General features: G+C 31.0%; 1 protein-coding gene across 1 annotated transcript; it reads right to left on the bottom strand.

Annotated features, from left to right (window-relative positions):
• Window positions 1-4,228: 4,228 nt before the first annotated feature.
• On the bottom strand, window positions 4,229-5,492 carry LOC105140029 (uncharacterized). The gene is made up of 2 exons (XM_011046683.1): window positions 4,884-5,492; window positions 4,229-4,750 (listed from the first exon to the last, which is right to left on the bottom strand). Exons 1-2 carry the CDS (start codon window positions 5,201-5,203, stop codon window positions 4,327-4,329), a joined length of 744 nt encoding a protein of 247 aa, XP_011044985.1. The 5' UTR covers window positions 5,204-5,492; the 3' UTR covers window positions 4,229-4,326.
• Between the last annotated feature and the right edge of the window lie 7,848 nt (window positions 5,493-13,340).

The following is a 13,340-nucleotide window of genomic DNA, read 5'->3' as shown; positions in this document are numbered from 1 at the left end:
GTGCCATTATAGCCACTCTAGTGCTTTCAAAAATAACAATATCTTGAGACTTGGACACTGTCTCTAGGGGAGCTGCAGGCTTGGAAACATTATTGGGCTTCCCATCTTCTTTTAGCCTTGCAATTGCTGTTGTTTTCTTGCCTGATTCTCTGCTTAGCCAATAGCGTGAAGCCAAATCAAGAACTCGTTTCATTCATGCTAAACAAAATCATGCAAAATGATTATAGGGAAAGCACTTTATTCTGCCTTTTGAGAGCTAAGATCTAAACCGTAAGAATTGAATACATAAGAAAGCTTGATTACGCTAACTAACAAAGTAAACCAAATAACATATTCTGATTCAAAAACGCACAGGGACATGATGTTCTCATCTAATCTTATGTGCACCAATCTATACAGTAGTATCTACCGAATTCCACTTTATCCAAAGGGTTTTGGTATCAAGTGTTGGCATTTGCTTGTTGTCTCGAGATTAAAAGAGACGAAGATAATGAACACAGAAAGAACATGTCCCCTGTCTTCTCGTTTTTGAAAAGACAAATTCATTCTAAAAAAACCCCATAATAATTTACGGGACATTAATTTCCACAGCCTTACAATATGGAAAACAGTACAAGTAAAGCAGAATATTACATTGCTTATGCAACACAAGAAGTTGATATATCACAGCTGATGGATCAGAATACTCACAGAACTAGTTGAGATTTTATTCTGCCAAAGCTTAAATGTTGATCACAGTGCTAAAAATTCCGATTCCAGTGAAACTAGGAATTAAAAGATTCAATGAAAATGGCATGAGGATAAAGAAAACAACGACAAGTACGGATTACAGAACAAATATAACAAATCAATCTGTTAGCATTAACCAAGCCAAGCCATGGAACATTTTCTCGATGCCTCGGAATATTTTCACGCGCAAGCATGAAAAACAAATTACAAAGACTAATCACAAATCAAATCAAATCAAATAAAAAAAAGAAGAAGAACGAAGTAAGAAGAAAAGGAAATTGAGGGACCAAAACGTGAGAATTTTAGGGGGGAAAAACAACAAAGGGAAATACGGTTTGAATGAACAAACCAAATTGTTAATTGCACTTGTAAGGTTAGGAGTCAAACCAAATTGTGAACATAAGGAGGTTGAGCAATAATATTTTTTAAGACAATAAAGATATACTTAGTCTTAGTATTTAAGAACTAAATTAAAAATATCATTAGTCATAAAATCGAAAACAGAAGTAAACGAGGAGTGGCGTTTTTGTTTTTTTAATGCATTTTAAAAACACAGCTAATTATTTCTTATAACTAATCCAAATATTATTGTTTTTAAAGCACAATTAATACACTAATTAAACAAATGCTTGATGGGCACGACTCCTCTTCTTAAACATTATTATCCTTGAAAGAAAATGTTTTGATAGAAGCTAGATAACATGAGAAGCATTATCCACGCAACACGTGATCCACTGACAGATTCCACGAGGTCTTAAAAAAGAAAGAATCATGTAGAAAAAACTTGCAAGATAAGCTTTGAAGTTGCAGTCTAGAGAGGGACATGCAGTCTTAGATGCATTACTCTCGGTGTAGTTTTAAAACTTGACCGTAGCTTGACTCAGGATTTGGCTGATTTAGAATTTAAATCAGGTTGTGTTAAAGAAAAAACAAAAAGAAAATTGGTGTGATCGGGATGAGCTAATAGATTGACTCAGTAATTCAGTTGACCTGATAAAATCTGATTATAATTTATTAATTTTTAGTTTTTTTATTAAAATAATATCATTTTAATTTAAAAAATTGACCCATATAACCTGATAATCCAGTCAATATCTAGAATTCAAGTCTTGATTTAGATGAAGTCTAAAAACTATAGTTGTTGGTATAAAACACTACATGATTAAAGATATAGTTGTTGATTTGATAAATTTATAATTCAAAACTAATTTAAGAGGTGTTTTGAGTTAAATTAAAAACTATTTATTTTATAAAATCTAATTACTCTGATTAGATTTTTTATTAGATTTTTAATTATTTAGTTGAATATCAAAACTCAATTCAAATCTAATCAAATCAATAACTAAAAAATTATATAAAACAAACCGTTGTTTTTAATGATATGCGTTCACATCTACCTATACTAGACCCTTTAATAGATATTATTTTATTAGAATCACATAGTGAATTTTATCTTTTTAAAAGACATCTCTTAGAGAGACAAGTGTCTTTTGTGCTTACAAGCACACTCCTAGTGCCTTGCCAAATCGTTATCATCATAGCCTTTCAGGAAAGGGCTTGGATAGTCACACATGGATAGCTTTCTCACAATCAATGTCAATGATAATATGTGTTCACAACTACACTTGCTAGGCTATTTAAAATGCATTGTCTCACTTGAACAACATAATGAATTTTGTTTTTCTAGAAGATTTTTTACACTTGTAAGCAATTAAGATCTTCATCTTTTAAGAGATATGGGGTTGGTGACATTTTAATAGAAATAATTGATCCAAGTTGACTCTGTGATGACAATAAATAACCCTTGCTTTTCTTTTCTTTTAATCAAACCCTAAACTGGATTAAACACCCATGATTATGGGCTAATGGGTCTTGCTAATCTTAGGTGAAACGTCTATTTTTGGACCAGAAAAGAATATATGGAGTATGATTCGGGATAAGACTTGGGCATGTTGAATGATCAACACAAGGACACCAACCTGAATTTTTATCTTGACCATCATGCGATTCCAGTCTAGACCCACCACTCCTTGATAGGAACAGAGATTTCTCTTTCGAAACCCATCCTCTCTTCTTCTTTTTTCTTCTTCTTCCCAGACAGGATAAGAGCTTTGATTCTGTAGAAGTGCTGTGCTGTGTGTTCTAAAAGGAGAGGTATAACAAGGAACAGAATATTAGAACAATTTGTCTGCCTCTGATGCTCAATCATAATTTATGTTTCCAGTACTTGCAAGCTTGTAATGGTTGAGATCAGAAGCTCTGTTATTTGGGATGTTGTAGCTATCCTGCATGTTTTAAATATATTATTTATTTCCGAACTTTGCATTTACCAAAAACATAGAATTCTCAACGATTCTTCCGAAATGATTAGAAAAAAAAAATGTTAATCTTTCAGTATGTCAAAATGTATTTTAAAACCGCTGATAAAAAAATCATTTTAAATTGACAAATTAGCTAATTATAGGATGAATATAAAAATTATAGTTTAATTATTTTTTAAAAATAGAGTTTACATCCTAGATGATCTTATAGTTTATAGTCCATTTCACACTCACCAATGACACCATGAGTATAAAAATGATTAAACTATAGAATAGTAATGATAATTTTTCCTAATAACAACACTTAAATTACAATTTTGAAGGTAAATCAAGAAAAATGATAAAGATTTTAACCCATGACCTCCGGACACTATTTTTTTTATTTTTTATTTTAGCAAAACGTCTTCATTTTGAGTCATGAAATCCCTCGAGAGCATCTCATTATGCAAGGACAATTTGTCTTGATCCGACACTTAATTTCAATGGTAAAACATTTCAATGATCTGGCAAAGACATTTCCATGATGCTTTCCCACTAGAAGTTTCAACAAATCTATGGCATCAATCAAGAACGACTCTTCCAAATTGGCTTGCCAAGATCTCTAGCCCATGACAATTCATGGAACCTGTCTAAAACGTTATTTATCCACGTTTCTTTTATTGCAAGAAGGTTCCAATTTTTGGTTAGGACAGAGACATATCAACTATGATATCTTATATTCAAAGAAATTAGCATCTAGTTTTTCATTCAACAAATAAAAACATTGAAATCCCGTTTAATAATTAACAAAAAAATAAAAACAATTTGGTATGGTGCCCTCCTCCCCAAAAAAAAACAATTTGGTATGGTGCCCTCCTCCCCTTCCATGTCCCATCGCCCCACCATGCCTTGAAAGAGCTTTGAATAAAGCTGGACGATGGATAAAGATAAAGATAGATTAGCAACTAGGTCCAGCTCGTGCAATGACTAAAAAGTCACTGTTATCCTTAACTAAATAACTCCAAGACAGATCAGAACAAGGCTAGATTCGTCTTTAAAATTTGGAAGCCCCACTTTTCCTCGCAGAAAAATCCATGGTGTCCATGGCAAACGCATCCATCTTCTTGCATTATCTTCTCTTTCAAAATAAAAAAAATAAAAAAATAAAAATAATGGTGATAATAATAAGAAGAATTGCATTAAAGATAAAGTTTTTTTTATTTAAAAACTATGATAAAGTGGAGAACAAAAACAAAATGAAACCCTAAACTAAATTTAAGGTAAAAAAGTAATGATATTATTGATCATTTTCATCATCGTTATCTTCTTCTTCTTCTTCTTGTAGATCTGAAAGAGAGAAGCAACTTTGAGACTTCAAACCAAACTTATTAAGCCTCTTCTCTTGCAATTTTCTTGCTATGATGCCTTGCGTCAGTGATGGGTTTTCTTCGCTATCTTCGTCCTGTGCTCCTCCTAATCCCTTGTTAGGATCTTCATCATCATCATCTTCTTCTTCATGCATAGTGAGGAGTGGCATGGATTTTGGATTTGACCAACTGTAAAAAGATTTCCTTGACCATTTATTTGCCATTAAAATTCTCCTCCTTTTGTTAAATGGATTCTCTGGCTTCTCCAATTCCTTCACTGTGTTTACTGTATTCACTTCTGCTAAATTTGTAAATGACTTCGATTTCCCCGTAAAATGATTTGATAATCCCCTCCTAAACACAAACAAAACAAAGAAATAATCCCATATTAGGGAGAGAAAAAATCAACTAAAAAAAATAAAAATTAGAAGTTATATACAAATCAAGTTTTCTTGAAAATAAATAGAAACGAAGAGTTATTAATTACTTAATGGGAAGAGCATCTTCCATAGAATTCAAGGAATCCAAAGCGTTATTCGACGAAACAACACCGTCTTCTTCATCTTCATCACTATCATCAGGAGCTCCGATTGACGACGAACTATCAGATAAATCATCCGGGTGAGAACCGGAGCCGGCACGGCTCGAGATCGGACTCTCATCACCGTCACCATCTTTCAAGAACAAGAACGGCGGCGCCACCCCCACCTGGTGCTTCTCTTGCGGCGGTGGAGCTACAACGTACGTCGACCCAGTTGAGGAAACGTCTCCGCCGATGCTAAAAGTGGGTCCCACCAAAACTTCCATGATTTTGTGGTTTCAGCAAATCACAGACTGCAAAGATCAATTGATGGTAAGAGAAACGGGAAAACGATAAGGTTTTGACCGCTTTAGCCTTCACCCCTCCGTCGTCTTCGCCTTCTCTTCTTTGGTTTCCAGACGGGGTTTGTTGTCATGTAAGAATTGGTAAAGGCTAAGGGGTAAGAACGGCGTGCAGGATAGGGTGGGGGAGGGTGAAGGTTAAGGAGAGAGAAAAGGAAGATCGCAAACTTAATAAAAATCAAGACTTCTTTATGTTTTTTGGAGCATGGAGAGAGAGAGGGAGGCAAGGGCGAGTGGATATATATGCACACAAGTGTCTTTAGATTTACGTATAAGTTTATTATGGAGATTTACTTGGTCCCTCCTTTTTTGTTTTTTGTTCACTTTGATCCTAATACTCTTGTTTTTACCATTGTATTCTTATGTCAATTGTTGGTAAATATAAACTCTTTATAATTTTCACTTTAACTGCATCCTCAACTACTATTTCCCAGATATGTAGAATATTGTTGAATCGCAATTACCGTTAGCTCATCTAAAAACTTTAATGTTGTAAAATTCTTAATTTGTATCCACATATTTAATTTTATTATATCCGTATCATATTTGTTATTTATCAGGTAAAATAATTAATATATATATATATATATTTATTTATTTATTTTAATTATTTTTTTATTTTTTTATATTTTAGATTTGATCTATTTATTTATTTTTTTATATTTTAGATTTGATCTTTATTTTTCATTATAATTTTTTATTTTTATCATTCTCTCAATTGAATTATCTTTTCAATTTTACCTCTCGATATTTTATTTTATTTTATTTTATGTCATATTTTATTGTTATTTTTTGAATTGCTAATTATTTTATTTTTAATTTTTTTTATAATTTTATTTTTCAAGTTTATTCCTTAACATTTTATTAATCAAGATTTTGTTAACATACTTCATGATTTTTTTGAGCTTGTCTTCTGTCTAACCTCAAAATCCAAGTTATAAGTTTAAAAAATTAGTTTGGGTTAGTTCAAGTATTTTTTTTCAGGTTTTTTTTTATAATTAATTTTTTATAATGTCATCCTTCTATAGAGTTATTTTAATCATACATAAAAGGTCATGAGTTTCGTGAGTTTACCTATATTAATTGAGGTTAAATTATTTTTTAATTTATTTGTTATTGATATTTTTTTTATAATTATATTATTAAATTTATTAGGATAATTTAATCCAATAAAATCAAAAACATGAATCTTGAATTTCCCTTACTTCTTTATAAACACTACCATCACCTGAATATTTTTTTCATGTTAAAAAATTATTTGATCTAGCCATGAGATATCCATTTAATTAATATCTAACAAGAAATTAATGATGGTTATAAGATAAAATAATATATATATATATGTATATATAATTTTTTTTCAAGAATACAACGTTTAATGATTGAAAATTAATTGATCTTTCTGCTAATTATTTTAAAACACCATTACCAACAGCGGAATAAAAAAAAAGGCTTTGTATCAGATTATTGTTTATAAAAGAAGGGGACAATACTAGGATACAAATAAGATTGAAGATATATCTTATTGTCAAGTGATTAATAATGTTATAATCTAAAGCCAATAATGATGATTTTTTACAGCAATTTACAGAATAATCACATAAAAAATGTGCTTAGAATCTTAAAAGGATGGTATTAAAATAAAAAAATAAGAAGAATAAGACCAAAGTGAGACAAAATCAAGAATAGATGGACCAAACGGGACTGCTGGTATGGAGAATTATATGTACGTACATGGGATAAGTGATAGTATATGTTATGAGAGAGAAATACTAATGTCTGCCGGCAAAGGCGAAGGCTTGACACGTACTTGATGACGTGGCATGGACACTGACCAGAGCCCATACATCCTCTCTCTCCGATGAAAGCTTTCTTATTTTTTCTAGTTCATTTTTTATATTTTCTCAATCGACTCGAAGATACTTTTTATTATACAAATTAATTAATTTCTTTGGAGTTTAATATATATATATATATATATATATATATATAAAACTCCAATTTTTTTTGTTTGTCTTTGTAGTTTTATATATATATATATATATATATATATATATTAAACTCCAAAGAAGATTCAAACCAAAAAGATCTAATTAAACCACTGTTAAAATAATAAAGCCAGTAATAGGAAGATTAAACAATGGATTAGCCAACTAACAAAGTGACTAATCCCCTTGAATGGAATCATTGATACGTGGGCTGCACCCATAATTTGTACGGGTCGAATATTCTTCATGGATAATCCAGTTGTTGATGCAGATTAATCATGTTGCCTCTATTTTATGGTAAGAAAATGCCAATTTGCATGCTAAGAGAGCTTAAAGGCATGTTAATTATTTGATTACTGTATTTGTTTAAGCTTTAGGATCCACACATGCCAATGAGCACCATTTGACAAGTAATGCCAATGAGATTTTTGCTTGTTGGTCGACTTTTCTTCATTGGCCGACAAATATTCTAATATCTTTTATTCATAAATAAAAAAATAAACTGTGTACATTTTCTATGCTTTTGATGTATTGGCTCAAGTAATAAGGGGGTTGTTTCAAGTTTTTAAAGATCTGAAAAAAGGTTTAAAATTACTTTGTTTTTCCTTAAAAAAAATCAAATTCAGACTTTAACTGATTATTTTAAGGTTTAATTCATATTAATTTAAAATAATATTTTTAAAAAAATTTAAAAATTATTTTAATATAATAAATTAATCGTTTTAAATTAATTAATTTTTATCCAATTTAATTTAAAACTCCGTTAAAACTAAAGATTAAGCTGATCGGGTTTTGCAAAGAAAGGAGGGATTCAAGTTTTAAAAAGAGATGACGGAAACAAGCTATTATGAATATATAATGAAGGCTCGAAGAATCTGCATGAAACTCAGTGAAAATAAATTTTAATTATATAATGATCGTAAAAGGTATTGAAAGGAGGAGGATGAATAATTTAATGAACTCTTATAGGAGGAAACAAGGTCAATGGCAGGGATGCCCAATGGTGGCTCTAGTCCTGCTCCTAGCCATTTGCAGACTTACCTTATCTCTTCAGATAATCTAATTAATTAATTGATGAAAACCAGGCTGTATCTTGGGTGCTCGAAAACGAAGAGGGATCATTTGCTTGAAAGAACAATATTCCAAGGTGGGACCGGACAACTAGCCCACTAATCCATGTCCCTTGTTTTATATATTTTATGGGCAGATTTTCTGATTCCTTTTGTTGTAATAACTTTGAGTTTGATTACGTCCAATGATTCTTTGTTTCCTCTCTTTTGTTTTTTGTTTTTTTTTTTTATAAAGGATATATAGTGATGATTCAAAGTGCAAAGAAAAATGAATCGGTGTAAATTTGACAATAATGGTAATGCCATGATCAAATCTCAAGTTGGAGCTTGAGGAGAATGTTCATGGCTATCTCCAATTTCAAATCAATTCATCAAGTTGCGTCAAGATTTCTGTCCACATGCATTAACTAACGTTCCAAGTCAATTAAGCCACTCATCGATTTATAACATGATTCATGGCTGTGGTTCTTATATCAAACGTTTGATCTCTTTTTTACAAAAATAAAATAAAATGTGGTTTTTGTAAATTATTATTTAACTTTTATTTATATTCTCCTAGATACTTAATTTAAGTAATCAGCTTATGAAAACATAATATATAATTTATTATCTCATGTTGGGTTTGATATACATAAATGGATAGATATTGTTATATTATTATAGTTTATGACTTGTAATTAGATGCCAAAAAAAGGGTGATAGAAAGAGGGCTGATTACTTCTTGTTTTATTGTTACAGATGATTACTAGGTTAGATGTCATGGGGTCAATTTTTCATTTCAAAAACAGACCTCGCACAACAATTTAGTCTCGCTAGACTTAACCTTTCTCTTACCTATTTACTCGTGTTTTGCCTACAACTAATTTATCCTACAAACCCAATAAATCCCTACACTTTTTCTATGTTACAAGTAAGGAATAATACAAAAGAATATGAACAAAATATATAACACAATAGATTACAGAAACAAGTCCCAATCTTTTCATTGACTCAATTAAAGGATTACACAAAATTTGTCTTGTGTGCTATGCACATTTCCATTCTGCATGCTACACATTTTACAACCTATCTATTTACAAGATAATGAAAATTACAAGTAGAAACTACCCCGAACTTCCTGCATCGCTGGAGCACCTATTATTCCATGTTCTAGCCACTTTCTTTCCCATATAAGAAATTGCTGCAACTGCTGATAACTGCTCCCAAAATTGTTGCAACTGCATTGGCATATTCTCCCACAAGCCAACTGTCCACTGCCAGCGAAACAGCCTCACATGCCTTGGACCGTCCACTGTCCAAGTTATCATCAGCCTCAGTTGTCAATTTTGTCAATGCTGCCAAATTCCATTGACATTGCCGATCTCATCAGTGCTGTTGAATTCCCCACTATCTCATTGTATCATCCTAGCGCTGTTTCGTCAAGCCTTGGACATTCTATCGCTCAAGTCCCCAACTCTCGTCAGCATACTACTGCGCTAGCTGTTGTGTGTTGCCGCACACACGCACTATCGATTTTCGCTATTGTCACACGAGCTGTCACCTCGTAATTACTATCCATCGATGCTTTTTGTCAGCCTATACCCTAACGGATTTTAACCCTGTGACATTAGGCATATAAGGGCAACCCACCGTAATATGGTAAAGGGATGTTAGGAAAAATTATTAATATTTCTTGGATAGTTTAGTGTATATTGTAAATACATAACATGTAACTCTATTTTGATATAATAACAAATAAAAGCTTCTCATTCATGTGGATATAAACACATTATCAAGTGATGTTAAATCCTATGTTTTTTTTTAATAATTGCTGCAGGTTTTTCATAATAGATTCATAATAGATATATTGAATCTTGTAATCAATAATTAAACAAGTAACGGGTTGGTGTAGGATTGGAGAGACCGTATCACAATAAAGATTAAATTACATGCTATTATAAAGTTGAGAGATTATATATCGTAACATTTTAATGTGATGATTTTTGGGTTTTTTTTAACTCAAATGAGTTTACTATCACTAGATCTATTGACAATCAAATGAATAATTAAAAACATTAATTAAACATGATGTGATTGGAAGAGAGTTTAGTCTTCATACCATATATATATCGTTGTAGCCAAACACATAAAATGTGTGCTAGATGTGAGAAAAGGTATCCAAATTTTCTATTCTCGCACTCTATTTAGATTTGAGGGCATTCACACATTGCTACAATTGCTGTTATAATACTTATTTAATGGTATTTATTTAACTTTTTTTGTTGTTAAATATCAGTTTTATTATTAAATCATGATAGAATTAATTAGATCTAAAGACATTAACATCGGAGACAAATATATTTATATCTAACGTTGGCAAGGATATACTAAAATTCAAACCAATACCGTTAAAGATACACAATAATGACAATCATAAAATGTCATTATAACTATATGTATTAAATAGCATTGATTTCAATAGGCTTTTTAGACAAATGCCATAAAAAAGCTAATTTTGTTGTGTCGGAACTAGCTCCAACGATAAGTTTTGGATCTTTTCTAGCTTTCCTGTGGTTTATGCCACAGTTCTTGAAAAATAATGTCCATCCCTCAATTCTGGTCGGCAATTCCAACCAATCTATTGTAAGATTTAGGGTGGACTACTGTCAAAGGTTATGATTCTAAATCTATCGCCATCCCCATTTTTCCCTTGACAAAAACCAAAACGCAACCATGTCTGCTCACGGCCAAGCAGGCGACACGTTCCATTACCATTGACATTATCGTGATGATCATCATTGTTCTTCACATAAATCTCAACGTTTCAAGAAACAATAAAGAGACAAAATTGGGAACTCAAAATTGTCGTGGTTTTGACATTTTAAGGTGCATGCTTGACTTTTGGCGAGTACATGGAAAAAACTTGTGAACAGCTAGGAGCACAGGTTTTTCTGCGCCGAGGAAGTGCAGCACTTTCTACAAGAAAAACACCATCCAAATGCCAAGTAATAGTATTGAAATGACGAGAATTGATTCGTTTTAGTGGATAGAAAGTCCAAATTGGCTTCTCTATTGACTTTTGATTAGTGTGCAAACCCAGCACCCACACAAGTCAACCTCTGTGCCTCTCTCTGTTTATGAAAATACTTGCTGATGTCACAGCAATTTGTAATCCAACTACGAACAGAAACAATTTCCTACAACGAGCCAAAGATTCTCGCACACCAAATCTAGATCCCTTTTCGATGAGAGCTTAGATTTGTCATCTTTGCATCAATTTGCGTGTTTATAAAAGAAAGGAGAAAGTGTTTAAATCTTTTGATGATAGTGTAGAAAGTGAAGCCATACACAGAGAAAAGCTGGAAGGTTGAATCAAGACTCCCATGGCTACCGGGTCGATTTGTTGTTTCAATTCAATAGATGGAGGTTCGACGAGCACAAGGAACTGTATACTTGGCATGGGCCTCGATCAAGGGCAGAGCAGAAAGCTGAATGATGGAGTGTGATTTGGGCTTCTGCTTCCTTCTTTTGGATTTGTGACAAGAATGAAGGTGGCCAACTCGTCCAATTCACAATCCAATTGACGAACAAGCGATGTAAAGTTAAGTATACATTTGTTTTTTTTTTTTGAAGTAATTGATATTCATTTTCTTTTCCCTATTATTATTTTCATCTTTATTAAATATTATTAGATTCCATGAAAAAAAAAAATTTTTCTCTTGTAGTCGCTTTAAAAGATAGCAATATGCATACATGATTTGTATTAAAAAATAATATAAAATTAATTTTAAAATACCATGCTGGTAGGTTAAGCAATTGAATTAAATAGATTTTTTAACATAGTATAAAATTTTTATTGGTCAAGTAGTTACACATTTAAATTTTATTAATTTTATTATAATTAATAAAAATTAAATAGAAAATAACATAAATTTATATATATTTTGATTAAATTTTTTTATATTCATATCTTATTTGTTATCTCGGCAAATCAAAAATTTAGATTTTCATGATAGTTTATCACTAATTTCTTGATGGGCTTTTTAGTATACATGAAACCACTTAGCTATGGCCATGGTATAGAACCCACCTTGCCACTCAACTCGAGAGTTTGTTCTTTCAGATACCATATTCCGATTTGGCTGCAAGCATTAGCCATTAAGGCCTTAATTTTGGATTATTCGACGATGGGATTTATTCTATAAAGTTTGTAAGTAATTGAACTCATGGTCTGCCTGATTTTTTGTTCTTTTTTTTTTTTTTTGAATGGACTGTATCGTCAATCATGTTTTGCTAAGGGTGCTTTCGATCTGGATTTGCTATTCATTACACACAGGACCCGGAAAATTAACCGGAAAATCATGTTTTTAGTCATCAAAAGTGACCGGAAAATTAACTAGAAAATATATATAAAAAAAACTTTTAGGTCACCTATGGATTAAAAAATAGCGCTTGGTCCTGGTTTGCGAGGAGCATGCGTGTCTAGCTTTTTTGTTTTTTTAGATATTATTATTTTTTTAATAAAAAAATCCTTTAAAATTAATATATTAAAATAATATTTAATAGATTATTCAATTATATTACTATTTTAAAGAAGAATATGACTTTTGTGATAATATTAGCTATTGCTTTATAGATAATTACATGGTCGTCTGATATGTGAAATTAAAAAAAAATGTTTATTGATATTGAATGAGAATATATATATATATATATATATATATATTAATTTATTTTTAGCCTCATGATTGGTTTATTCTTTTATATTTATTTAATTAAAATCATAATAAAATTTTACTTAAAAAACAATGTTTCTCATAAAAAAACATGTTTTTATCAAAATAAAAAAAGAAATATGTAAATAATAAATTTAGATCTTTTTATTATATATATATAGACACACTTTTTTATTCAAGTCATTATAGTTTCTGCGAATATTTTTTTTTTCTTTTTACTTTTTATTCTATGAATCATGATGCTAATAAAGAAATAATTGTATTGTCAAAACAAAAAAATAAAAAATAA

The sequence above is a fragment of the Populus euphratica genome, unplaced genomic scaffold, assembly GCF_000495115.2.
Source record: "Populus euphratica unplaced genomic scaffold, PopEup_1.0 scaffold100.1, whole genome shotgun sequence".
Classification (NCBI taxonomy): domain Eukaryota; kingdom Viridiplantae; phylum Streptophyta; class Magnoliopsida; order Malpighiales; family Salicaceae; genus Populus; species Populus euphratica.
Note: the sequence above shows the minus strand (reverse complement) of the source record. Positions and strands in the feature narration are given on the sequence as shown.